General features: G+C 42.1%; 1 protein-coding gene across 1 annotated transcript in view; it reads left to right on the top strand.

Moving 5' to 3' along the window:
- The window catches only part of LOC141790442 (zinc finger SWIM domain-containing protein 6-like), a 46,873-nt gene extending 28,184 nt beyond the window's left edge, over window positions 1–18,689 (top strand). Inside the window, exons 3-14 of the mRNA XM_074670317.1 lie at window positions 100–248; window positions 3,181–3,331; window positions 5,247–5,426; window positions 6,485–6,655; window positions 6,785–6,931; window positions 7,458–7,604; window positions 8,665–8,925; window positions 9,877–10,012; window positions 15,066–15,223; window positions 15,361–15,524; window positions 16,506–16,587; window positions 16,688–18,689. Of these exons, the coding sequence (XP_074526418.1) occupies window positions 100–248; window positions 3,181–3,331; window positions 5,247–5,426; window positions 6,485–6,655; window positions 6,785–6,931; window positions 7,458–7,604; window positions 8,665–8,925; window positions 9,877–10,012; window positions 15,066–15,223; window positions 15,361–15,524; window positions 16,506–16,587; window positions 16,688–17,553 (2,612 nt within the window). The 3' untranslated portion in view covers window positions 17,554–18,689. The remainder of the gene's footprint in view (window positions 1–99; window positions 249–3,180; window positions 3,332–5,246; window positions 5,427–6,484; window positions 6,656–6,784; window positions 6,932–7,457; window positions 7,605–8,664; window positions 8,926–9,876; window positions 10,013–15,065; window positions 15,224–15,360; window positions 15,525–16,505; window positions 16,588–16,687) is intronic.
- The last annotated feature ends 4,394 nt before the right edge of the window (window positions 18,690–23,083 follow it).

The raw sequence follows: 23,083 nt of genomic DNA, 5'->3' as shown, positions 1-23,083 counted from the left end.
TGGCATTGAAGAAAAGAGAAGCCTAAGCAGTAATTCAGGTCATAAATTTCAGTAGTTGCTGGTTAAATTTACAGTATCTGTGTGTGTGTGTGTTTGTAGGGGCCCCAGACCCCACGGCAGGAGCCAGCGTGGACGATGAGAACTGCTGGCATCTGGACGAGGAGCAGGTTCAGGAGCAAGTCAAGCTCTTCCTGTCACAGGGAGGGTACCACGGCTCGGGCAAGCAACTCAACCTGCTCTTCAGCAAGGTTAGACACCCGCAACATTCATTTACCCACATAGAGAACATAACAACACACATTGCTCACATACCGACTCTGACTGACGCATGCAGAAGCGTACAGTTCACTCCAGGCGCACTTGTATGACCCTGATTCTTCTTGCATCATAAATAAACCCCCCTCTCTCTCACTCTGTAGTGCACTTGTAATCGCTTCTATTCCCTTATGGAGAGAGACCGTCTCTGCTCAAAGTAGTCCCAGACAAAACAACTTATTGGCACATACATTAAAAGCTATGCTGCCTTTTAGCTGCAGCTAATTGCAGACAGGAAGCGTAAGATAACGAGAGAGAAAGAGGTGTGGAGAGAAGAGAGGCTTTCTCTGTGCACTACTCCTGTGCACGATGAAATGATTACATGAGGGGTGTGTGTGTGTGCTTCTCTCTTTTGTTGGGTATTACAGACAGGCAGAGTTAGGCCTGCATTAATGTGATGTTGTGCGCTATGTAAAGCCTGCAAGCCAAGGCCATTATCATCCGCCCTGCATGGCTTTTACAATGTCTCTAGGCTTTATGTTATTTGATGCTGGTCATATCCTTTTCAACTCACACACACACACACACACACACACACACACACACACACACACACACACACACACACACACACACTGAAAACAGCATATACACTTGTCACATTGGTCCTGACCTTTCCTCAGATTGGATGACAAACACACTTATATAGTAAATGCATGTGTGGATGTAGTTGCACCTGTGCCTGTTGCTTCTTATCGTGTGTTTTCTCTAGAAGTGCGTTTCACTGGAGACAAAATATGTGCACAAAAAAACAAACACCATTTTTGTGTGTGCACACACCCATAAATCACCATACCTTATTTTTCAGAATGCCTGTTGTTTTTGCTGCTTGTCCCCTGAAGAAAAGCTGCAAAGTCTTTAAGTTTCAGATCAGTTTAAACTAATGTTTACCAGAGTTTTTGTCCACATGTACCCACGGAGGTTGTGTTTCCTGCTGCGGATGATTCAGAATGCAAAATCTTTAAATACACTAAACGTAAAAGAAAAAGAAGAGGAATCTCATATGAGTATGAAGCTCCAAGGATTCAGACTTTTTGATTTTTTTAATCGGATTTTGACTTTTTTCGTAACTGCAACAAATGCTGAAAAATTCTCGATTTTAGTTTTGAATCAAGAAAGTCATTTCTAAAAGAACAGAGATAAAATGTCAACCTTACACAAAATCCAGTTAATTTTCTGTGTGACCTTACGCTTTGTGATACCACAAAACCATTCAGAGGACACAAAAATTGTTTTCAATCATAAGAATCTGATCCTTTTAAGTCAGGGTTTAAGAATTAAAAGAAGTTAGTACATGTGTTGGCAGGAACCTAAAAGTTATCCTAGATTGTATTGTAAAAATGGATTTTGAAACAAGCAAGCAAGGAGAGTTGAGGGGGAATTTTTAGTTGATTATGTAGAGATAATCTTGATGGAGTGTTTCTGTTGTATTTCAGAAAAGGACAGCAGTGACCAGTCTGGAACAATGGCAATGTGATTATGTACAGACATAAAGTGCTTAACAAACTCATACCACCTGTCATGAAAATGAGAAAACCATCTAGCATCATGGAGTGCTTCATTTTGAACCCTTTCTTTTTAATTGAGTTATCCACACTTTGAACAGGAGTGAGGAATTTCAAACTAAATTTCTTCTTTTTTTTTTTTACCATAATTTGAGCTGGCACACTGGTAGATTAGTGGTACCAAACAAACACTAACACAACTTAATCAGTCAAAATCAAAATATCCAAAGAAAAAAAAAACATTTACTGTTTTTCCTTTTTTTTCTTTTTTTAAATTTCTTTTTCTTTTTTTTTTCTTTTTCTTTTTTTTTTGTAAAACAGCACTTTAAGAATCACTTAATAAAGGGCTTGCACATATGAGTAAATTAACATTACAGAATTAGCAAGTTACTATTAATTCAGGGCAGTGGTGGCCAACACCTTGCACTTAGTGGTGGTCTAATAAAGTTGTTATGCACTGTGCATTAAATCTGACAGACATGTTAACAGAGTAAGTAAACAGTGGCTGTCTATAACAGCATGGTGATCAAATATTATTAGGGATAAAATTCTATCAAGTGCAGATCTGTGCAGGCAGTAACAGCGATAATGAATCATAATAGTCTAGTACAGTCTGATGCAGTTTTCTTAAAACAATAACTTTGCAGCATTTATTAGTCACACTTGGATAAATATCACAAAGTACAACAACAAAGACAAAACAAAAGCTGAATATTTATTTGCAAATGTGTGCATGCTAATGGCAATGTGATGTATTCAGTTACCATATGTTTTCATCACGCCTTGAGTTAAGTTTTGCAGCAGCTGTGGCTCAGTGGTAAAGTCGGTCCCTCCATCCTAAGGTCGGGTTTCGATCCCAGGTTCCTCATCCCGAAATGTCCTCGGGCGAGACACTTAACCCCCAAACTTCCTCTGGTGCTGTGCCATCCGTGTATAAATGTGATTACTCAGTACTGATGGTCTCTTTAAATATCAGCCTCAACCATCAGTGTATGAGTGTGACATTGGAATAAAAAGCACTTCAAGTCTTCTGAAGACCAGTGAATCCATCTCACATAAGATGTGTCAGCTGTTTGTAACTGAGTGTGTGTGTTTTGGCACAGTGGTACAGTGGATCTTCTATTATAGATTGAAAACGGTTAAGTCTTCCTGCTAATGTGTGTGTGTGTTAAAGAGTGATTGCAGCATTTAGTGAAAAAAAGTGACAGAGTAAAAAAACACTTCCCATGTTTGTGTGTTCACAACTTGCATGTTTGTATCAGCTACATCACAGTGTGGGTGTGTGTCTGCAACTGTCCCAGCTAACTCCTCCTCCTTTCTCTTCCTCCTCCCTCCTCTCCTCCTCCTTCTCCTCCTGCAGGTGAGGGAGATGCTGAAGATGCGTGACTCCAACGGAGCGAGGATGTTAACACTGATCACAGAACAGTTCATGGCCGACCCTCGGCTGGCGCTGTGGAGACAGCAGGGCACCACCATGACCGACAAGTACAGACAGCTCTGGGACGAGCTAGGTGAGAGGAAAAAACACCCCCCACACACACACACACTCACACAGAGTGACTGTCCAATAAATGTGCACACACACACACACACACACACACACACACACACACACACACACACACACACACACACACACACACACACACACACACACACACACACACTCCTCCTTCCCTCTATTCACAGGCATGGACAGATTTAGCAAAGTGGGCGATCGAACCCAGACACTGACACAAAGGCACACACACGCATATTTCTTTTTCTGTTTGTTTATTTGTCCTCTGTGTCCAAGACAGCCCACTCAACACACACACACACTGACACACACACTGACACACACATTCACACTTGTCACTGACAGCTCAGTCTCTTTCTCTTACTGTGAGTGTAAGTTTGGCAGCTTAGCGAGAGTGTCTTTGTGAATTAGAAGACATTAAACGCAGCACATCGCGCCTCATCAAAACCCTAAATATTATGACCTCCATAATACTTTCAAACGCTCCACACTGTATATTTAGCCGATGTGACACAGCGCTGCTCACCGTGCAGTCATGTGGTTGATACAGTGTGTAGTTCTTCTGACAGATGTACTGTACCTACAGCAGAACGCATCCTCACACAACCACAAAAAACCAACAAGCCTGTCACCAGGACGGCATGTGTCGTGTTGTCTCCCGTCTTTGTTGTTCCCCTCTAATGTCTCCGTTGATGTTGCTGCCGCCGCTGTTGCTGTTGACGATGATGTTTCGTTTTCTCCCTTTGGTCTTGTTCTGCACTCTGTGAGGACAGCGCAGTGATCTCATCTGTTTCAACCCTCACGTATTTTTGGAAGTGCGTGTACGCTCTCTTTGAAGTCCACACTTCAAAACCCTTCTTACCAAGTCCTTATCTCTCCCCCTGATGTGTGGTGAATGCTGCCTCTCGGCGCCTCTCCCTCTCCCTCGCTCCCCCTCTTTTGTCTTTTTCCTCTTTACTCCTCTCCTCCAGACACAAAGCCCTGCCTCATTCACTTGTCCTCACCCATGTTTCCTCGTCCAGAATCATCTGCGCTCCCATTTCATTTTCTTGTTTCCTTTCTTCTGCTCTCCCTCCGTTCTGCACCTTTTGTATCTGTTTTTTCCTCTCTTCATGTTCTGTCTCTGCCCTTGTCTTCGTCCTTCCTCCCAAACTCTCTCTGCTTTTTCACACATGTATGCATACAACACAACTGCACACACTCACACTGTGGAGTCTACATATCTCTTCCAGTCTTGAGAGTAAAATCCCTGAATGTTCTTGCGTCCCAGGAGACGTCGCCACTTTTCATATTCTGTTTGTTCCAATTTACTCCAAAATGATGTGTGTGCAGTCAGCATTGCCTCGGGACTAGTTAAGTTCTCCGTTTTTCACAGAGTTCTGTATTTCAGTGCAAGATGGTGGAGGCATACAAAATGTGCACCCGAAGAAAAAAATGTTATGAACGCTGCACATCTTTGAAAACTGCCTGCAGCGCTCAAGCCCAATCAGTCTTGCATTAAAACTGTATTTAAACTTATAAAGACACACCTAACCGTGCTTTATGAGTCATCTCTAACGTCACTGTCCCACATATTAAAAAACAGGAAAGTAAAATAAGAACAACAGCTGGCCAAAAACAACATGTTTCCAAAGTCAGATTTTTGACCCAGTGATGGGGAAAGGGCCTGACTTGATCCAAAGCTTGTCATAACCGATCATTTGTTCAAATTATCCTTGAGTGTTTGCTTTTATGATACCAAAGGCTGTATATGTATTAACACTGTACTTGTAAATGAGGAACTAGAGTTACGAAGTTAGGGTTAGAACTTCTTAATGGTTTCGTCCCTCCTAAACTGAATAAACTTAATTTGACACACTAAGAAGTTTTGCCTGTTTGTGTGTGTTTATGTGTGTGTGTGTATCCAGGGGCCCTGTGGATGTGCATCGTACTGAACCCTCACTGCAAACCCGAGCAAAAGTCCTCGTGGCTGCGTCAGCTGCGCAGATGGAACAGCGTGGACGTCTGCCCCTGGGAGGACGGTAACCACGGCAATGAGCTGCCCAACCTCACCCACTCACTGCCTCAGGGTGCCCATGGCAACCAAGGTCAGGGTTTGACAAGTTTTAGTGTGTCTGTCAAAAACATGTTTACTTTGTAATAAGTCATCAAACAGCTTTAAGGATGAGAGGTGCAGCATGTAAGCATTAAATTTTACTTGACCTCATGCTGTTGTTTTTTAAACTGTAACTTTCTATCCCGATTATATTATTTAATCTATTTTCCTTCATTTTAAAGTTTATAGAGAGCATTTTGTGAAATTTGGTTTTAAACTGTCCTCTTCTGACAAAGCTCATTCTGTCCTTTAAAATTTTCTTCTTCTATTTTGTCTTCCTCCTCTGTCTTTATCATCTGTTCTTTCTGCCACTTCCTCACCTTCTTGTCCTTCTTCTTCTACTTTGTCATCCTCTTCTTCACTTTCCTCTCTCACTTCTTTTACTACTTCTTGTGTCTTTTGTTTGTCCTACTCTTTTACTTCTTTTTTCTTACCTCCTTGTATTTCTTGTGCTTCTTCCTTCCCTTCTTCTTCTACTTTGTCTTACTCTTTCTTACCTCCTCCTCCACTACTTCATTTACCAATTTAATTTTCTCTTCTACTTCCTGTTTGCCTTCTTCTGCCTCTACTGCTTGTGTGTATTTCACTGTCTTCTTCATCTTTTTTTTTCTTTGTCTTCATCACCTTCGTCCTCTATTTCTTGACCTTCCTCATCCTGTAATACTTTTTCTTCTTTCTTCTTTTCCTTCACACACATGACACATTTGAAGTATTTGTTTATAATTAATTTTGCTTTGGCTTTGCTATGGTTTAGTGAATTATATTAAACTGTCTTTGTTTTTTTTATAGCATTTTTTTCTATGTATGTCATTCACTGCTCTTATAGCTGTCATTTGGCTTCTTGAGTGTCAGCCACAGATTTTTTCAGCAGCTGGTACATGCTTCCTATTCTCTCTTTTGTGGATTAGTTTGTATATACATTAATTATGGTAGTGCTCCATATATGAGCTAAGACAAACGTGTTTATAGTTGAGCAAACAAAACAAACGGTGTTATAGATCTTCAACGCAAAGCTCATCTAGTCTCAAACCTCTCACCCTTTCGCTGCAGAGATGCGTCCTCATCGGACCGTGTTCACTCGGGCCATCGAAGCCTGTGACCTGCACTGGCAGGACCGACACCTCCAGCACATTATCGCCAGTGACCTCTATGCCAACTACTGTTACCATGACAACCAGGAGGGCTCCCTCTTCGACACACGCGGCTGGCCCTTGTGGCATGGTGAGTACATGTGTGTGTGTATATATATGTGTGTGAGTTTGTTAGTGTGTGCACACACTAAGTTTGACTCAGAATGTACCTCAGCCAGTGACAGAATCTGAAGTTTAAAACTTGACCCCTCTTCCCCAGAACACGTCCCGACGGCCTGTGCGAGAGTTGACGCCCTGCGATCCCACGGTTATCCAAGAGAAGCCCTCCGATTGGCCATCGCTGTGGTGAACACGTTACGGCGACAACAGCAGAGACAACTGGAGCACTTTCGACGACACAAGAAAGGTGAGACAAAATTCAACTATTTGTGTTTTTTTCTGAGTCCGAACCAGCAAACAAATCAATCTGAACAAAGTCTCTTTTTGTTCATGCAGACAAAAGCTGTAGCACACATAAATAAAAGCTTATAATAACAGGGGAAAATAAAAGTGTTGACAGAGGAGAGAGGAGGAAAACTCTCCCAGAAAAGTCTGCCAGCTGTGGAGCTTGTTTTTAAGTCTTTATTTATGGAAGCTGGAGTAATTAAATACCATTAGGAAAGAGAGAAACTGTTTTGCGGTTGTAGAAATATCCTCTTTCTTCCAAAGTCCAATTATATGTTTATTTTTCTTTCATTGTACTTATGATTTTTCTTCTTTCTTTTTCATCATTTCCTTTCCCCAGTGCATTTGATTTTGAGTGCTCTTCAGTTTTGTTCTGTGAGGCTGAGTGACAAATCAGGGTGTTTCAGTATGAAAATGTGTTTGAAATTTGTGGTTTGGACTGTGTGTTAACAGAATCACTGTTTTCTTTTGCATGTGTCTTGTTTCAGAGTTGCTCCATAAAGGCCATACCTCTATAACCAACATGGAGGGCTGGGTGGGACACCCACTAGATCCCATCGGAACCCTGTTTAGCACCCTGACAGAGTCGGGACGAGTGGGAGAGGAGGGCTCCAACACCTGCTTAGACCTCTCAGGTACTGCTGACATACAGAAAGTGGCAGCCTGACTCCAACAAGTTCACACACATATACATAAACACAGCTCTGCCTCTGTGGCTGCTTATAAAACAATAGATTCTGAGCCAACACAAACCCAGAAGGATTCTTCTCTATGCTCTTGTATACATTCTTTGTACCACATGCTTGTACTGTATGATTTGTATATGATATATGCTACATATGCTGTATAATAACATACTATATACATGCATATGTTTGTATAACTACCACATAGAAAATGATACTTCAAGAATAGCTTTTTACAAAAGGAACAGGCTGTAATCAGAAAAGACAAAGAATGCAAACCTTGGTATGTTTTTCTAAACTCTTGTTTTTTAACACCCTATAACAAAGTTCCCATGGATCCTTGAAAAGTCTTAGAAAGTCAGGTTTACTCATGTTAATATCTTAGAATGCCTTGCCTGAATACTTCCCTGTACTACTTAACACAGCATTTACGTTGAAGGCTGTCAAAGCTGAATAGTCTCAGAAAATGTTGATTTATATTTTAGAAGTGTGTAGGAACTTTTTAAGCTGTTTACAGAATTAGATTTTAATACCATGTAAACGAAACACTGGTCTAATGCTCACGTCTCTACTTATACCAGTACAGGAAAGTAATTTCTAGTTTTTATGTTGTTTTGTACATTATCATGCCTTTGTTTGTATTACCAATACAGTTTACAGTTTACCCAGATAATAGTGCCAATTCATCACGTCATCCGTTCTCTTGCGCTTGTGCTCCTCTCCTCTCCTACGCTCCATGATAGCTCCGTCCCTCATCGCCTCCTCTGCTCACAGAAATAGCCCTCTCCTCTGAGGTAGAGGAGTGAAGCGAGGAATGCTCCTGAGGCGATGATCTTTATTTTAGATAGTCGTTTGGTTCAGACCTCTACTTTGTGACTGACACATCGGTTTTCCATAGGAGACAAGCTCATCTAGTGTCCAAAACCTCAGAGAACATCACAGAATCTGACCACCTCTTTAAGCCACTGTTTCAGCTCCTTTATCCTCTCATCCCTCCTTTCCCTCACAGATTGCTCCAGCGTTGTAAGCAGAGCAGACCTCCAGCGAATGCCCGTGCAGCGATTGTTAGGAGACGGCGAATCGTACGTGGCGCTGGCGGTGGAGACGGCTCTGATTGGCTTGGGCCAGCAGCGGGTCATGCCGGACGGGCTGTATGCTCAAGAGAAGGTGTGTCGCAACGAAGAGCAGCTATTGGCTAAGCTGCAGGAAGTGGAACTGGACGACTCCTTGGTCAAAATCTTCCGTAAACAGGCCGTCTTTCTGCTGGAGGGTGAGGGAGTGAACACATATTGTTTCACCTTTTCTGTCCCTTTATTTCACATCTTGTCCCAGCAGTTTCCACACATATAAACACACCTCCTCCCTTTCTTGTCTCTCCCTCCCACGCACCAAACCCCTACACATTCCTGCTAAAACAGGAAAAAACACATTGGACTCTGCCTCACTATTTATTATCCTTTCATTTTGTGGTGCAAATAGAGGCTGAGCTGCCCTGGGCCAGACCAAAATGAGCTCTTTACACAGTAACACCAGGGGTATTGTGTCAGCACACACATGCACGCACACATAGCAGTGTGTACATTTACAGGACCGGGGCTTTGAGCAGAATGAGGTTTGGTTATGGGAAAGAGGAAAGAGAGGAGGAGGAGGAGGAGGAGGAGGAGGAGGAGGTAAAGGGGTCCCCACCCAAACCCAACCCTGCCTCAGAACCCCCGACACGACCACCCACCTCTGGCTCCTTTGCTAATAGAGCACCAGGCTCCGAGGCCTCTGCGGGCCCCTGGAGGCTGCAGCCCCGCCACTGTGTGATGTGGTCTGTGGCTGAGGAGCCTGTTGGGGTTTAAAATAACCCACCAGAGACTAAAGGAAGTGCAGGAAGAGATGGGGGTAGGGAGGAGAGCAAGAGTGGGGCCAAGTCTGCACACACGACCATATGGTTTTCTGACGTCACAGATTATTTTATGCAGCGTGGCATCTCCTCTGCCTGGGTGGGAGAGATGGACCAGATAAACCACTCTTAATTGCGTAGTATAAACACACTTAAAAAATACATAACTGAAAAATCCATATAATTCATACAACCACGTATTTAATACCACACTAAAGCATTTACCAACCTGAAAAGATAAATAACCACTCTGGGATCTTAATCACTGTTTTGCAACATCATCACCTCTTCTCATTTGCTTGTTTTCTCTGTTTCTGTTTTTTTTCCGTGCAGCTGGTCCGTACTCTGGCCTCGGAGAGATCGTCCACAGAGAAAGCGTTCCCATGCACACCTTCGCCCGCTATCTCTTTACCTCTCTGCTACCTCACGACGCTGAACTGGCGTACAAAATTGCACTGAGAGCCATGAGGTAGTATCCATTAGAGTTTAAGTGTGTGTGTGTGTGTGTGTGTGTGTGTGTGTGTGTGTGTGTGTGTGTGTGTGTGTGTGTGTGTGTGTGTGTGTGTGTGTGTGTGTGTGTGTGTGTGTGTGTGTGTGTGTGTGTATGTGTGTGAATGTGTGTGTTTGTCTTTGTGTGTTGCTTTTATTACGTCAAAACCTTGTAAATCAGGTTTTATCGATTCACATTTGCAGAAACTAATCCTAATCTTTGGATTAAGAAAATCCTCCCATGTTTGGGCTAATGGAGCCTTTTAAAACATTACAACGGAAAAAACTGTTAAATACGACTGGAAAATATGCCTGTGCATCCAAAGCTGGGAATAAAAGCTCTGGGTTTTTGTAATTATCTGAGTGTAAACACACAGCTGAAACTTCTTCAGATTTTAAACATTATAAGATGAATTCAGGGACAGTCCGAGACATTCTCCTCTAGAGCTTAAAAATCGCCTTATTTGTTAAAATTGTGTGTATTTCAAAAATGCTTAAGAAGTACAGATAAATACTCTTTGCATATGTGTCCATCTCAATGGCCTGACCGTGCAGTTTCTCCATGATCTCTCTGCATTAAGCTCCTGTGTGTATTCATCTGTGGACAATGTGTACATGTGTATGTATGTTAATCAGTCTGCGCTGCTGTGTTTTGATGTTGTGACTAGTGGGAGCTGGATCAGTGAATATTAATTACATTAATGAGAGTGTAATTAGTGTGGCTGTAATGAAGAGGGAGCACACACATACACACACTCGCAGACTCAGGGCCAACAGGGAGAGAGGGCAGCGTGCGGAAGATGTTTGTTGTGTTTCTACAAAGCTATTCTTCTCTGAGTGGATGGATGAGAAACGGGCAGACGATAAGTGAAAGAATGAGACGTGAGTTCTGTTTCTGGCTCGTACCAGCGGGTGTCACGGTCGGACAATGGGAGAACAAAAAGACAACAAACACATCATTGACACTTTGCTCCAGTTAACCAGTGTGGAGGTGTCAGGAACTGAGAGGACTTCATTATGAAACCAAAACAACACGGCCAGCCTCCTCTTCGCAGAGTTTGTGTGGTGCTAGGTTCCACATCTGACCACTGAGTGTCCCCTTTGGCCTCTAAACCCTCATCCCAAACCTGCTTTTCTTTTACCCTGAGTCAGCCACTCCCCCCACTTCCTCCCTTTCCTACTTCCTCTCACCTCACCCATGTTTCCTCCCTTCACCTCCTCCATCCTCGCTCCTGTGGTGTGAAACTGGCGATTTAGAATAATATAGCCACTTATGGGTGCTCCTGGGAGCCAGGGGTGTCTACTCAGCACATAATGAATGTGTGTAATGTAGCGTAGTGTAATATGATAGCATATACCTCTGTGCTCCCACGGGACAGCGGACAGTTAAATATAGAGGAGGAGGTAAAGGAACAGGGCTATTTTAATGGACCTATTATAACACTATCATTGATACAAGGAGAGTGAGGGATGGTCGTTTGCTCATTTACACTCACACACACACTTTTCCCGCTTCCTACTTGCTTCGTCGATTTGTCTTCCCCTTCACACTTGCTCTAAAAACAGCCTTTTTCTAAAGTAATGGCTGCTAAATCCACTCTATATGCATTTGTGTATGTAGGCAGAGTGTTTTCGAGTGTGAATACACTATCGGTTTATGTTCTGTGTGCACACGAGGTTAATTAAAGTGTGCAAGTGCAGCATATGCTGCTCGATGGCTTGGTGTGAGCGGCCAAAAACAAAAACAGAGGAGCTGCCGACTGGTTCACGCACTGCCCAGAATTTGACTGCAGACACAAAAAAAGAAGAGGAAGCTTCTCCAGAGACGGCCTTTATCGCGACTCTGTGGAAGCCAAAGAGACAAATCCTAGCCGCCTGCTATCATTTGAGATTTCCATATGAGATGGGAGTTTTCCAATGCTAATGAATCTAGATCCTCACTGTAATCCACCACCTTTGATCCTCTGCATAATCCATAATCTTTAAATATACACCACTGTGCATCATAAATGTAGGCTGAGGTTAAACTATGACAATGATATTCCAATGACACTCAGGCCTAACTGACATGCTCCAGTAATTTTAGTTTGGCAGAACTGTGCACTCCACAGTCTATTAATCTTTAAGCAGATGATGTGTTTTAAAAATTAAAACCATTTAATCATATAAAGAGTTCTACGAAAGGAAAAGACTTCTGTAGCTGCAGTGATGGAGGAAATATTCATTTTTTATTTAAGCTTCAGTTTGCTTCTATTTCTGCTCAAAATCCTGCTTTTCAATTTTTAAGGGAAACACATCAGAATTGAAAAAAACACATCTTGTGTTACTGCCATTATTGCCGCTGCATGGCTTTTTAGCATCATCTCAACCTTGAGGGAATGTGAATCTGATTGCAGCTGTGCCTAATTATGCATTAAGTTTTATAAACTGATCATATGATTTCTTAAAATAACTCTAATCAGAAAAGTGAAAGAAACATTTACATAAATGTTGTTAAGTAACAGAAGTATTATTTTGCTGCATATAATCAAGTTGAGCTGTGTTTATATAAAGGAGTTATAGAGAAATGCAACATGGGGTTGAAATAAACAAATTCCTTCAAATTACATGGTGCAAACTGACTCAAAAACAAAATGTCTTTTATATCAGTTTTAGAGTAAATCAGAGCAATATGTCGTTTACATTGTACAGTAGACCTCTTACACCGGCCTTCCTGGAGAATCACCAGAAGTACTCAGGAGCTGAGAGTATAATCGTGCAAGTGTTGTGCATTGGCTAAATATCTTTGTGCATGTTCATGGGATAATCCAATTGAAGGATTACACGCACCTCTGGGTTTAGCAAAATCCCACAACCCTCTGTGATCATGAAACATGTGTGACACCTTCACGGACTATAAATGCACATTCAGCTTCAGCTGCGTTGAAGACTGTTTTCTTGATTTCTGATAGTGGCTTAGATTAAAACAAAAAAGATAGACTTTTTGTTGATAGATTTTCTGTCGTCTTTGGCTTGTCATTTCAAGCATCCACAGCACTTACAAGGAGTGAGCCGAGATGTGGGTTTACGGTTAGGCCTTTTTTATGAAGGTTTCGTACTTCTAGTTTGTGTATGTCAGTGGAGTGTTCTCCGTGGAAGTTGATAAGCAAAGAGGTCAGTCATGGTGATGCTGACCAGAAATCTCCTTAAGGGCCTTAGGATTTAGGTAAAACCTGGCTGGACTGATTTTAATCAACACCTTTGTCCTCTTGTCTTCTCTTTCTTGATCTTGTTCTTCATATACGTAGATTTAAATGCTCTTTTATTCCCATTAATAATTCCCAGCAACTATAACCTTTAGACTCCCTCCACATCCTCAGTCTTGAATTTTTCCTCGTCCCCTTCAGATGTGTCAGGGTGCTACAGTGCCACAGGATGCGTTTGACACCAAAGCTGCAGCTCCCCCCTCTCTTACAGCCTCACACGGAGATTGATTGCCTCTTCCAGCTGACTCTGTTCTCATCGATAACGCACATTTTTATCCTGCCATTGCTGCGCTGTAAAGAAATATGAGTTTAATTTGAGTTTTTAAGCACACTTGACACTGATTTGAGAGCTTGTATAGTACTTTTACGGAGAGGAGATCATGTTTATAGCCAGTTTTCAACATTTTGCAGCCGTTTTTCACGGTGCTCGATGTGAACGCACCCTTAGCAGGGAATGCACTGTACTTGAATGCTTCAGAGCTCTCCATTTTGCTTTCTTTTTTCCTCGTTTATTTTTTTGTTTCCCATGAAACAATAGCCCAGTATGGATTTTCCTCCCAACATTTTGAAGAGGTTATTTTTCAGTGGGGCCAGGCCTCTCAAGCTCCCATCCAATTGAGGCCTCTAGGTCTCTAGTGAAAACCAAACAAAGACAGGAATGTTGATGAGGCCTCCATCTTTACCCAGGGCCTTTTTTTTTTGCTTTGCTACACCCCAGGAATCTTCCAGAAGGCCCCAGTGCGGTGGAAGCTTTTAGCAGCTCTTTAGAAGTGTGTGGAGTGAACCCGGCTGTTGCTTCTCCATTTTACTCCAAGTGTCCGTGTTCACACTGGCACACATCACGACTGGGTTTTTTGACACCTTCTCTCTCCGGGAGATCGGCCTGGCTTGTGCCCTCTTGGGTAAAGAGCAAAGAGGCTGTTTTCGTGCATGCCTGCACTCAGGTGGCAACAGTATCACATGCACTTTGCTCTGAAATTGAAACTGGCATTTAGCATCACATTGCTTTTACTGGGATGCTTTGATGTGTTTTCAAAAGGGCAGGTGTGTGCGTGTGCGTGTGTGTATCTATCTGAGCCTGTGCATGTGTGTGAGTGTGTGCACTGACTCTTCTCATTCATGTGTGTCGGTATTTGTTTGATGTGTGTCCAGCCTTACAGGGCTGGAAGGTGAATTCCTTAATTTCCCCGTGGACTCAATTAGCTTTGTGATTGGCTGAGAGGAGGCCAGGTTGTGCTGTCTTCTGAAGGAAAGAGGACCTTTGAAAGTGAGGTGGGAGAGAAAGTGAAGCAGAATAGGAGATGAGCCGGCCACAGTGGTAATGGAGGTGGTGCTACAGAAGACTCGGCCCTGTTGGTGTTATTATAATGAGAGAGAGAAACTCGTGAAGCTCCTTCATCCACTAGCAGGTGTTGCAGGGCTCTGACTTCATTATGACCAATTAGAGTGAAGAAAATACTAATTATACCTCAGTTTCTAGGTGATTAAATACCAGGTTGGAAGTAAATTGCAGGGATAGGCGAACTGTAATCCCCCTGTGATCACCAGAGTCATTTTCATTTTGAAGTCCCTTTCACACCATCATAATGACGACTCTTCTGTCTGTACAGTACTTCTGTCTGTCTGCTTCTTACTGTATGAAGTAATTTCACTGTGATGATTTGGTGTCTCTTTGATTATCCCTCTCACTATTTCTGTCTCGGTCGTAGCTCAGCACAACTCTTTTTATACTGTCCATAGATGAAGTTATGAGAAGTGCTCTAACTATAAACATGCATTGTTTTCCAGGTTGCCGGTGTTGGAGTCAACAGCCTCATCAGGGGACTTGTCACGACCCCACCACATCGTATCTGTGGTGCCCAACCGCTACCCGCGCTGGTTCACCCTGAGCCACATAGAGTCTCAGCAGTGTGAGCTGGCTTCCACCATGCTCACCGCTGCCAAAGGTGTGCATATATATATTCTCAAACACACACCTACACACACAGGAACATCCACAGTTCATACACAGATAAATGCAGATGAGCGAGGTTGTGATCTCTGTCTCTGTTCTGAAGCATCCCTGTGTTCATTTCCCCTCCAGGTGACAGTCGAAGGCTTGAGACAGTCCTGGAGTCCATCCAGAAAAACATCCACTCCTCTTCGCACATCTTCAAACTGGCACAAGATGCGTTCAAGATAGCCACTCTGATGGACAGCCTGCCTGACATCACACTTCTTAAAGTCTCTCTGGAGCTGGGGCTGCAGGTAAGCAAAGACCCCCACATTGTGACAAAATGAAAACCACTGTGTTCATCTGGACTACATTTTTTTGTCATCAACAGAATGTGATCTTTGAAAAATAAGAACTTGTTGATCACACAAACCTCATTGAAAACCTGTTGAAAGTCTTTCAGTGCTTCTTGTTATACAGCCCTTATCTGGCTTTTTTTCTTCTTTGAAACAGTTTTTAAACACATTTTATCTGTTATTCTTGACATGTATCTTCTTTTTTTTATTCTATAGCTCAATATTTGACTTTTGTCTTAAAGAAAAAGCACAAAACTTGTACTAAAAACGACCAAGTTCTGTTTAAACTTGTAGAGTCCGTAAATGCACTTCATCTCTTTGTTGTGGTGAAGTTGTGGTCACTCTTATTTGCACTATAGGTTGTTCTTGAAAGTCTTCATTAATCACAGTCACTGTACAGCAAGGCCCTGCACTTATGTTATGTACCTTTCCATTATCAGCCAAACCCTGTGCTAACTTAAGCTTTCTGAATTTCTAAACACATCTCGAAGTTTTTTCATTTGACTTTTCTTAAAGTAGCACCACAAGAAGTACCACCTTTATAAATGCCCATGACGTTAAGGTAAAAGTGCCTGGAAGTCTTTGGTTCAGCATGGGTAAAAAGCCTCTCACAAGGTTTTGTCAACTTTGTGAAGAAGCTAACAGTTAAAGTGTGACTGTTGCAGCAAAGTATCTAAAAAAAATATTTTTAAGGATTCTCTTTCAAGATTTGCTTGAGGATTTTGCATAGATAAACTAAAAAAGTAAGGTTTGAGTATCAGTGATGATCACTGATCTATGAGTCTATGCTTAAAGATTTTGTAAAAGTTATACATCCTTCTGTAGGTATGACAGGGAGACTTCAGTTCTTTAAAGGGTCTGTAACATAGACACATAAATATTCTCAAATGTACCTTCTCCACGACTCACTCCCTGTGCTTTATTTTCTGTATGCCACAGGTGATGAGAATAACTCTTTCTACATTAAACTGGAGGAGGAGAGAGATGGTGCGTTGGTTAGTTACATGTGCCACTGAAGTTGGTGAGTGATGCGTTGATTTATTTTTGTGTTGTTTTTTATATTTAATTCACCAGTTGCTGTATCGTCCATCTCTTAATTCCACCTCCTCTGTGTGCCCCAGGTGTGTACGCACTGGACAGTATCATGCAAAGCTGGTTCACCCTCTTCACCCCCACAGAGGCCACCAGTATCGTGGCCACAACCGTCATGTCCAACAGCACTATCGTTCGCCTCCACCTGGACTGCCACCAGCAGGAGAACCTGGCCTCCTCCGCCCGCACCCTCGCCCTGCAATGTGCCATGAAGGACCCCCAGAACTGCGCCCTCTCTGCCCTCACACTCTGTGAAAAGGACCACATTGCCTTCGAGACAGCCTACCAGATTGTACTGGATGCAGCAGCTACAGGGATGAGCTACACGCAGCTCTTCACTATAGCACGTTACATGGAGCACCGGGGTTACCCAATGAGGGCGTACAAGCTAGCAACATTAGCAATGGCTCACCTGAACCTTAGTTACAACCAGGACACGCACCCGGCTATCAATGACGTGCTGTGGGCCTGTGCACTCAGTCACTCATTGGGGAAAAATGAGCTGGCTGCCGTCATCCCTCTTGTGGTGAAAAGTGTGAAGTGTGCCACAGTGCTCTCGGACATTTTGCGGCGGTGCACGCTTACAACTCCGGGAATGGTGTCGGCGCTGCACAGTCGTAGGAACTCTGGGAAGCTGATGTCCCTGGACAAGGCGCCACTCAGGCAGCTGCTGGATGCAACCATTGGGGCCTACATCAACACCACACACTCACGGCTCACACACATCAGCCCGCGCCACTACAGCGAGTTTATCGAATTCCTGGGGAAAGCCCGGGAGACTTTTATGATGGCTCACGACGGACACATTCAGTTCACTCAGTTCATAGACAACCTGAAACAGATCTACAAGGGCAAAAAGAAACTTATGATGCTGGTGAGGGAGAGGTTCGGCTGAGGGTGAGGCCCCCCTCCTGCTCTAGTACTTTTCTATTAACTTGAGTCTGCCTTTTGAACTTCTTTTGGACATATAAAATAGACGAGTAAAAAGAGGGATGTGACTTGTAGAATGAAGCAAAAAGAGAAAGGAAAAGATGACAAAAAAATCAACAGAGCCACATGCGGTATTATTGTTCTTGCTGTTGTTATTGTTATAAACATTATTACTATTATTATTATTAATATAATTACTACTATGTGTACAGAAGTGTTTTTATTTTTCAGAAGAGAGGAAATTTGTCACGTTGTGAATGTTGTGTGTATTTCTCTACATGTGTGCGAGAGGAAAATGAAAAGTGAAATGGCTTTTTTTGAATCGTTCCTTTTATTTTTATGATTTAAAGCATCTTTTTTCCCTTTTTTAGTGTATATTGAGTTAAAGTTGTCAAGTGGCTGAGGCCCTTCTACAATAGCGCTCATGTTAAAACAAAAACGAGAAGTAGAAAACAAAACACTCGGCATCCTCAAAGAGAAACTAAGGCTTTAAAACCACACGGAGCACCTCCCTCTGCCCGGGCCCTTGCTGTTTGGGCGCTGGGCAGCACTGCACAGCTTAGCTTGGCTCTGCTCGGCTCAGCTTGGGTTAGCACTGACAGAAAGCAGCCATCAGCATTTCTTTAGACACAGCAGTAATAACAGCAACAGCACTTGAGCAGCCATTAGTTTCTCTGGGTCGCAGATATTTGCCATATTCACACAGCAGCCATTTTCTTCTGATGTCATGCTCAGGGCTCTGATGTCAAATATTGACATTAGCATGTATTCCTGTAACCCATGTTTAAAGTCACTTAAATGTAGTATATTAAAGTTGTTATGATCTAGTACTTTTTAATCAAAGAGCAACTTAAATGGCAATTGCTATTTAAAAAAACCTGCATCAAACCATGTTTGTCAGAAACATGATAACCAGCTACAAGAAAACAACTTCTGAGCTAACATCTTGTTGTCTAGAAACAAAAGCCTCCTCAACTTTGTGGTGTGATACTACAGAATAGAGGCCAAAACCAACTTTCTAGCTCATATTAGCTAGTATTATTAACTTGTATGGGGCTTAATGCTAACTCTGGCTTCAAATCAATGCTAGCTAACTTTTTTTTAAATAAAAGAAATAGGCACAGCCTGGAAAAGAGCTAGTAGCCTACTTTTCACTTGTATGTGTCTAAATGCTAACATTGGCTTTTGTAAAAAAGCTTTTTTCCAGACAAGAAGTACAGATTGAAAAACAACAGTATGACATTAAAACAGCAAGTACTTTTACTTTTTGAAGAGCTAAAATGAGCTCTTTCTAATGCAAGCTATCTGTTTACAAACTGGAAAGAAGCAGTGCAACATTAAAACAGTTATTACCATTCATCTTTGTGAGGCTAAATGCTAATATTAGCTCTTTTTAATGGAAGCTCAATATTTATCAAATAGTAATAAGTACAAACAGCAGAAAGCAGCAGTATGACATGAAAAACAGCATCCCACCCTACATGTGATGTCAGAGAAAAATGGCTGCTGTGTAAACATGGCCTTTTAGCATCTTTAGATACAACAACTCTTTTTGCTAACTTCTGTTGTGTTGTTATTGTAATTTTCCTCCCCTCCTTAATGAGTACCCGTTAAAGACAGAGTACAGTGTGCAGGCTGAGTATTATTGTTACATTAATGTAATGTAGTTCAGCTGTGATTTCTAACAGCCTCAGTTTGACCGTTATAGTTGAATTTCCAGACTTTGTAGATACCCAGAGGGAGACGACTACCTCATGATACGGTATTGAACCTGCTCCCATTTTTCGTGATCATGATATTTATCATCCATGATAGCTGACAGTGTTAATTAAACAGGAGATTCACTTGTGAGACCAAGGTTATGAGTAGAAGTGGAGTCAGATTCCTGCTGAGATGTTTCTGCTCTTGGCTCTGCTGTACGTCACCGCCCCGGCATTGGTACTTACACCCCAATCAATTGGCTCTAACACACGGATAAGATGTGTCAGTATGTCAGTCCCTACCCATCTCTACAGCCACCATTGTATTCTCAGAATAGGCCAGTGTCATTTCCCTCTGTGCATGTGAATCATAGAAATTAGACTTTCTACTGTTATAGTTCATTGTGTGGAAACTTTAGTAATTGTCAACCAGAACGTTCTCAGGGATTTCTCTACACAGGAAAAAAAAAGGTGGAACAAATGAACGACTGACTACACGAAAAAAATACAAAAACACAACACAAACATGAGCGAGCATTTATTGTACTCTGTATATATGCCATAGTATATGTCTGAATATGGAGGATCTGAAAGTATATGTTAACTAATTTATACAGAGTATTCTATGTAATGTGAAATACTTGAAGCCGCTGTAGTTTGCTCTCTCTTTCTCTCGCTCTCCTCTTTTTTTGTCTACTCTTTCTCTTTCTCTTTTGTTAAAAAAACAGAACATATCAGAAGGACTAGACTGACCTTGTTGACAGCTTTTTGGAGTTGTGTGTTCATACTCGAGGAGCTGGATCCCACAGATGGAGTTCGATTATGATGGTGAAGAAAAAACAGAGTTTTTCATTCCTGACTAAGAAAAGGGAATGGAGGTAGACTACTTTACTTTTGAAAAACAGAGCAGGATTTCTTGAAGTACTTAATCATGCATGTAAGCTGTTGCACTAGCCTAGTTTACCATAGGATTCTATGGGTAAAAGAAAACTATAATAACGTGCTTTATACAGGCGCTAACTGGAGATCAATCTTGTTAAAGATATATACTATGTGTCCAGCCTTACATGCATTTAAGGACATCTCCTGGCTGAAGTCTGTCTCATTTTGCAGTAATGAAACCCTTGTTGAATCAACTTTCGTGCAACTCAACAAAACTTTGGTAATTATGCACAGGTTCAAACTAGTTCAGATTAAAAAAACAAGTCTCCTCAGTTCTCCCTTTCATTTCCAGCAGAATTCCCAGCGTCTCATCTGCAGCTGTCCTATCATTACTTGCCTTTTTACCTTCTTTATATGTCTGATTTTTCTTTTTTTTCTGTGCATCTTTCTTTTTCTATCTCGTGTTCATTAAAGATAAAAGCAGCCTTTTCTCTTGCCTTGTCTTAACGCTTTAAAGTAACCAAACAGGAGATCTGTCTAACAACCAAACGCGTTCTAAGAGGTGAGAGACGACCCACCTTTGGTCCCAGCTTTAGTGTCCTTAATTAGTAAGTGAATGGCTGTGTAACTCATGCTTTAACAAAGCAATTCCTCACGTGTGTTTGGTGAAAAAATACGTTGTCCAGTGTCTCTTGTTCTCTTCAGAAACAATTTCCTCTGAGTCTTTCTAGCTGTTTTATTTTTTTTTTAGTTTTTATTTTATTTTGTTTGTGTAGGAATCTTCTGCTCTCCCATTTTATTTATTACAATGACCCATGTATACATGCTTATGAAATTAAGATTTGATACACCGATATCAATTTATTTATGTAACTAAATCACTGTTTTATAATCTTGTTAATGAGTCAATAATTGATTTTTTTGTTTTTGTTTTTTTGTTTTAATAAAAGTTAGTTTTTTGAAATGTAAACTCATGCCTTACTTTTTGTGCATCCTGAAACAGGAAATGTTTTCTCGAACATCTGCAGCGTAGTCAGGGACTCTGTCATCAATGCTTACGGGACGTTGTCTGCGAGCGTTGGACTGCGCATCTCTGAGCTCCGATCAGTCAGGATGGTTCAGATCTCCATCAAACAGCGATGTCAGGAAAAGGCAGAGAGGGGATCACTCCCACTGGCAGCAGCCTTCACGCTGTCATCTCAGGCGAGCTGACGAGGAATATGAAATGTATCAATTGATATTCCCATGGTCTTTGTAGCTTCTGTCAGGCAGCCAGGCTCAGCCAACCACAATAACCTGTTTACATGCATCCGACACTGACAGAGGTGCCACAGGACGACTAAATCAGTGTATGTAGTTTGTCAGGTGTGTGTGTTTGCAGAGACATGTTTCCTTGCGTGCTCCCTCTTGTTTGCATGCCTTCGTGTGTCTGTCTTCTCCCAATGTGTGTGTCAGTGAGTGTGTGAGTGTGTGTGTGTGTGTTGAGGCCTTTTGGGAGTGAACAGGAACAGGTGGTAGCTCCAGACTACAGGAGCTCCTGACAGCAGTAAGGTCCCCAGACTCCCAGCCCCTCATTAAACATTGACACAAAAACACTGCAACTGTCTGTGTGTGAACAGTAATGAAGTGCAGACGGCTACACCGGTATACACACCGCAACTTAGCACAGCATGAGCTCTCGGCCTGTGTGTTTGTGCGTGCATGTTTGTGTGTGTGTTGTCCATCTGTGCGCACTCATTAATGAGGCACATTTGTCCACAGAGGTGTCCGCTTAGATATTGAGGAATTCATCAGGTTTTGCAGCAAATGCACTCTGCTGCTGTCAAAGGCCAGACAGATCTGTCCATTTGTTATGTGACGGATGCCTGCCTCTGTCAGTGTGTGTGTGTGCGTGCATGTGTGCGAGTAACTGTTCTATGTGTGTGAGTGGGGGGAGACACTTCCTGTGTGTCTGACCTGTACTCAGGTCCCTGCTCAGTTCCAGTTGGTAATGACGTCCCTTGGGTGCAGCTCGGTACAGCAGCCTCCTCCGGTCTGTCTGACTGTATACTCCTAATGACATCATGATCACACACTGGCCTCTTTCATGCCAAAAGCCCTCTTCCTCACCGTCACCATCAAAACTTCTAACTGGAGCATTCTCTTCCTTTCACCAACACACACACACACACACACACACACACACACACACACACACACACACACACACACACACACACACACACACACACACACACACACACACAAAGTGACTGCGCCTTGGCTTCACAACACATCAAAGTCTTGACATTTTCCCGCAGAGCTGTACATCCGTTATTTATGGTGTCACCCAAAAAAAAGCATATTTTTCACCACTTTCAAATGTGATACGTGGGACATAGATTATCGTGGCAGGCGTATATGTTGCACTGTGAAATGTGTCATACCGTACGTTTCTTTTTATGCTCTGGGTTATAATCCAAAGCAGGAGAACTCTGAAAACGTGGACCTAAAATGGCATTATTATTTGAGTTGGAGCAGGTTGTATACAGGTTATTTTCATGATCTCACAACATAAAACCCCCTTTTCTTGTCTTTTTTTTGCAGGATAAGTGTAAATACAGAAAGTGAGACAGAACGTTGAGAAAGCTCTGGTTCTTCTGTGTGTTATTCATCACCAGTGGAAGTTCCCTCTTTGTCTATTGATGATTTTAGAACTGGGTGAGATCACTAAAGCACATTTTTGATGATGGTGACTTTACAGAGCAATAATGCTGGATGTCTGTATTAAAGGGATGCAAATTTCCATACCAGTACATATTCATATGTTGTTGAATTCCTGAATCTGTCTTTAAACTGCTCAAAACTGTCAATTTTCTGCGAGGTATTCATGAAACTTGCTGAAATTATAAGGTCATCGCCTAATGATCCCTT

The sequence above is a fragment of the Halichoeres trimaculatus genome, unplaced genomic scaffold (genome assembly GCF_033239565.1).
Source record: "Halichoeres trimaculatus isolate MK-OKI-2021-1 unplaced genomic scaffold, fHalTri1.1 fHalTri1_scaffold_5, whole genome shotgun sequence".
NCBI lineage: Eukaryota > Metazoa > Chordata > Actinopteri > Labriformes > Labridae > Halichoeres > Halichoeres trimaculatus.
Note: the sequence above shows the minus strand (reverse complement) of the source record. Positions and strands in the feature narration are given on the sequence as shown.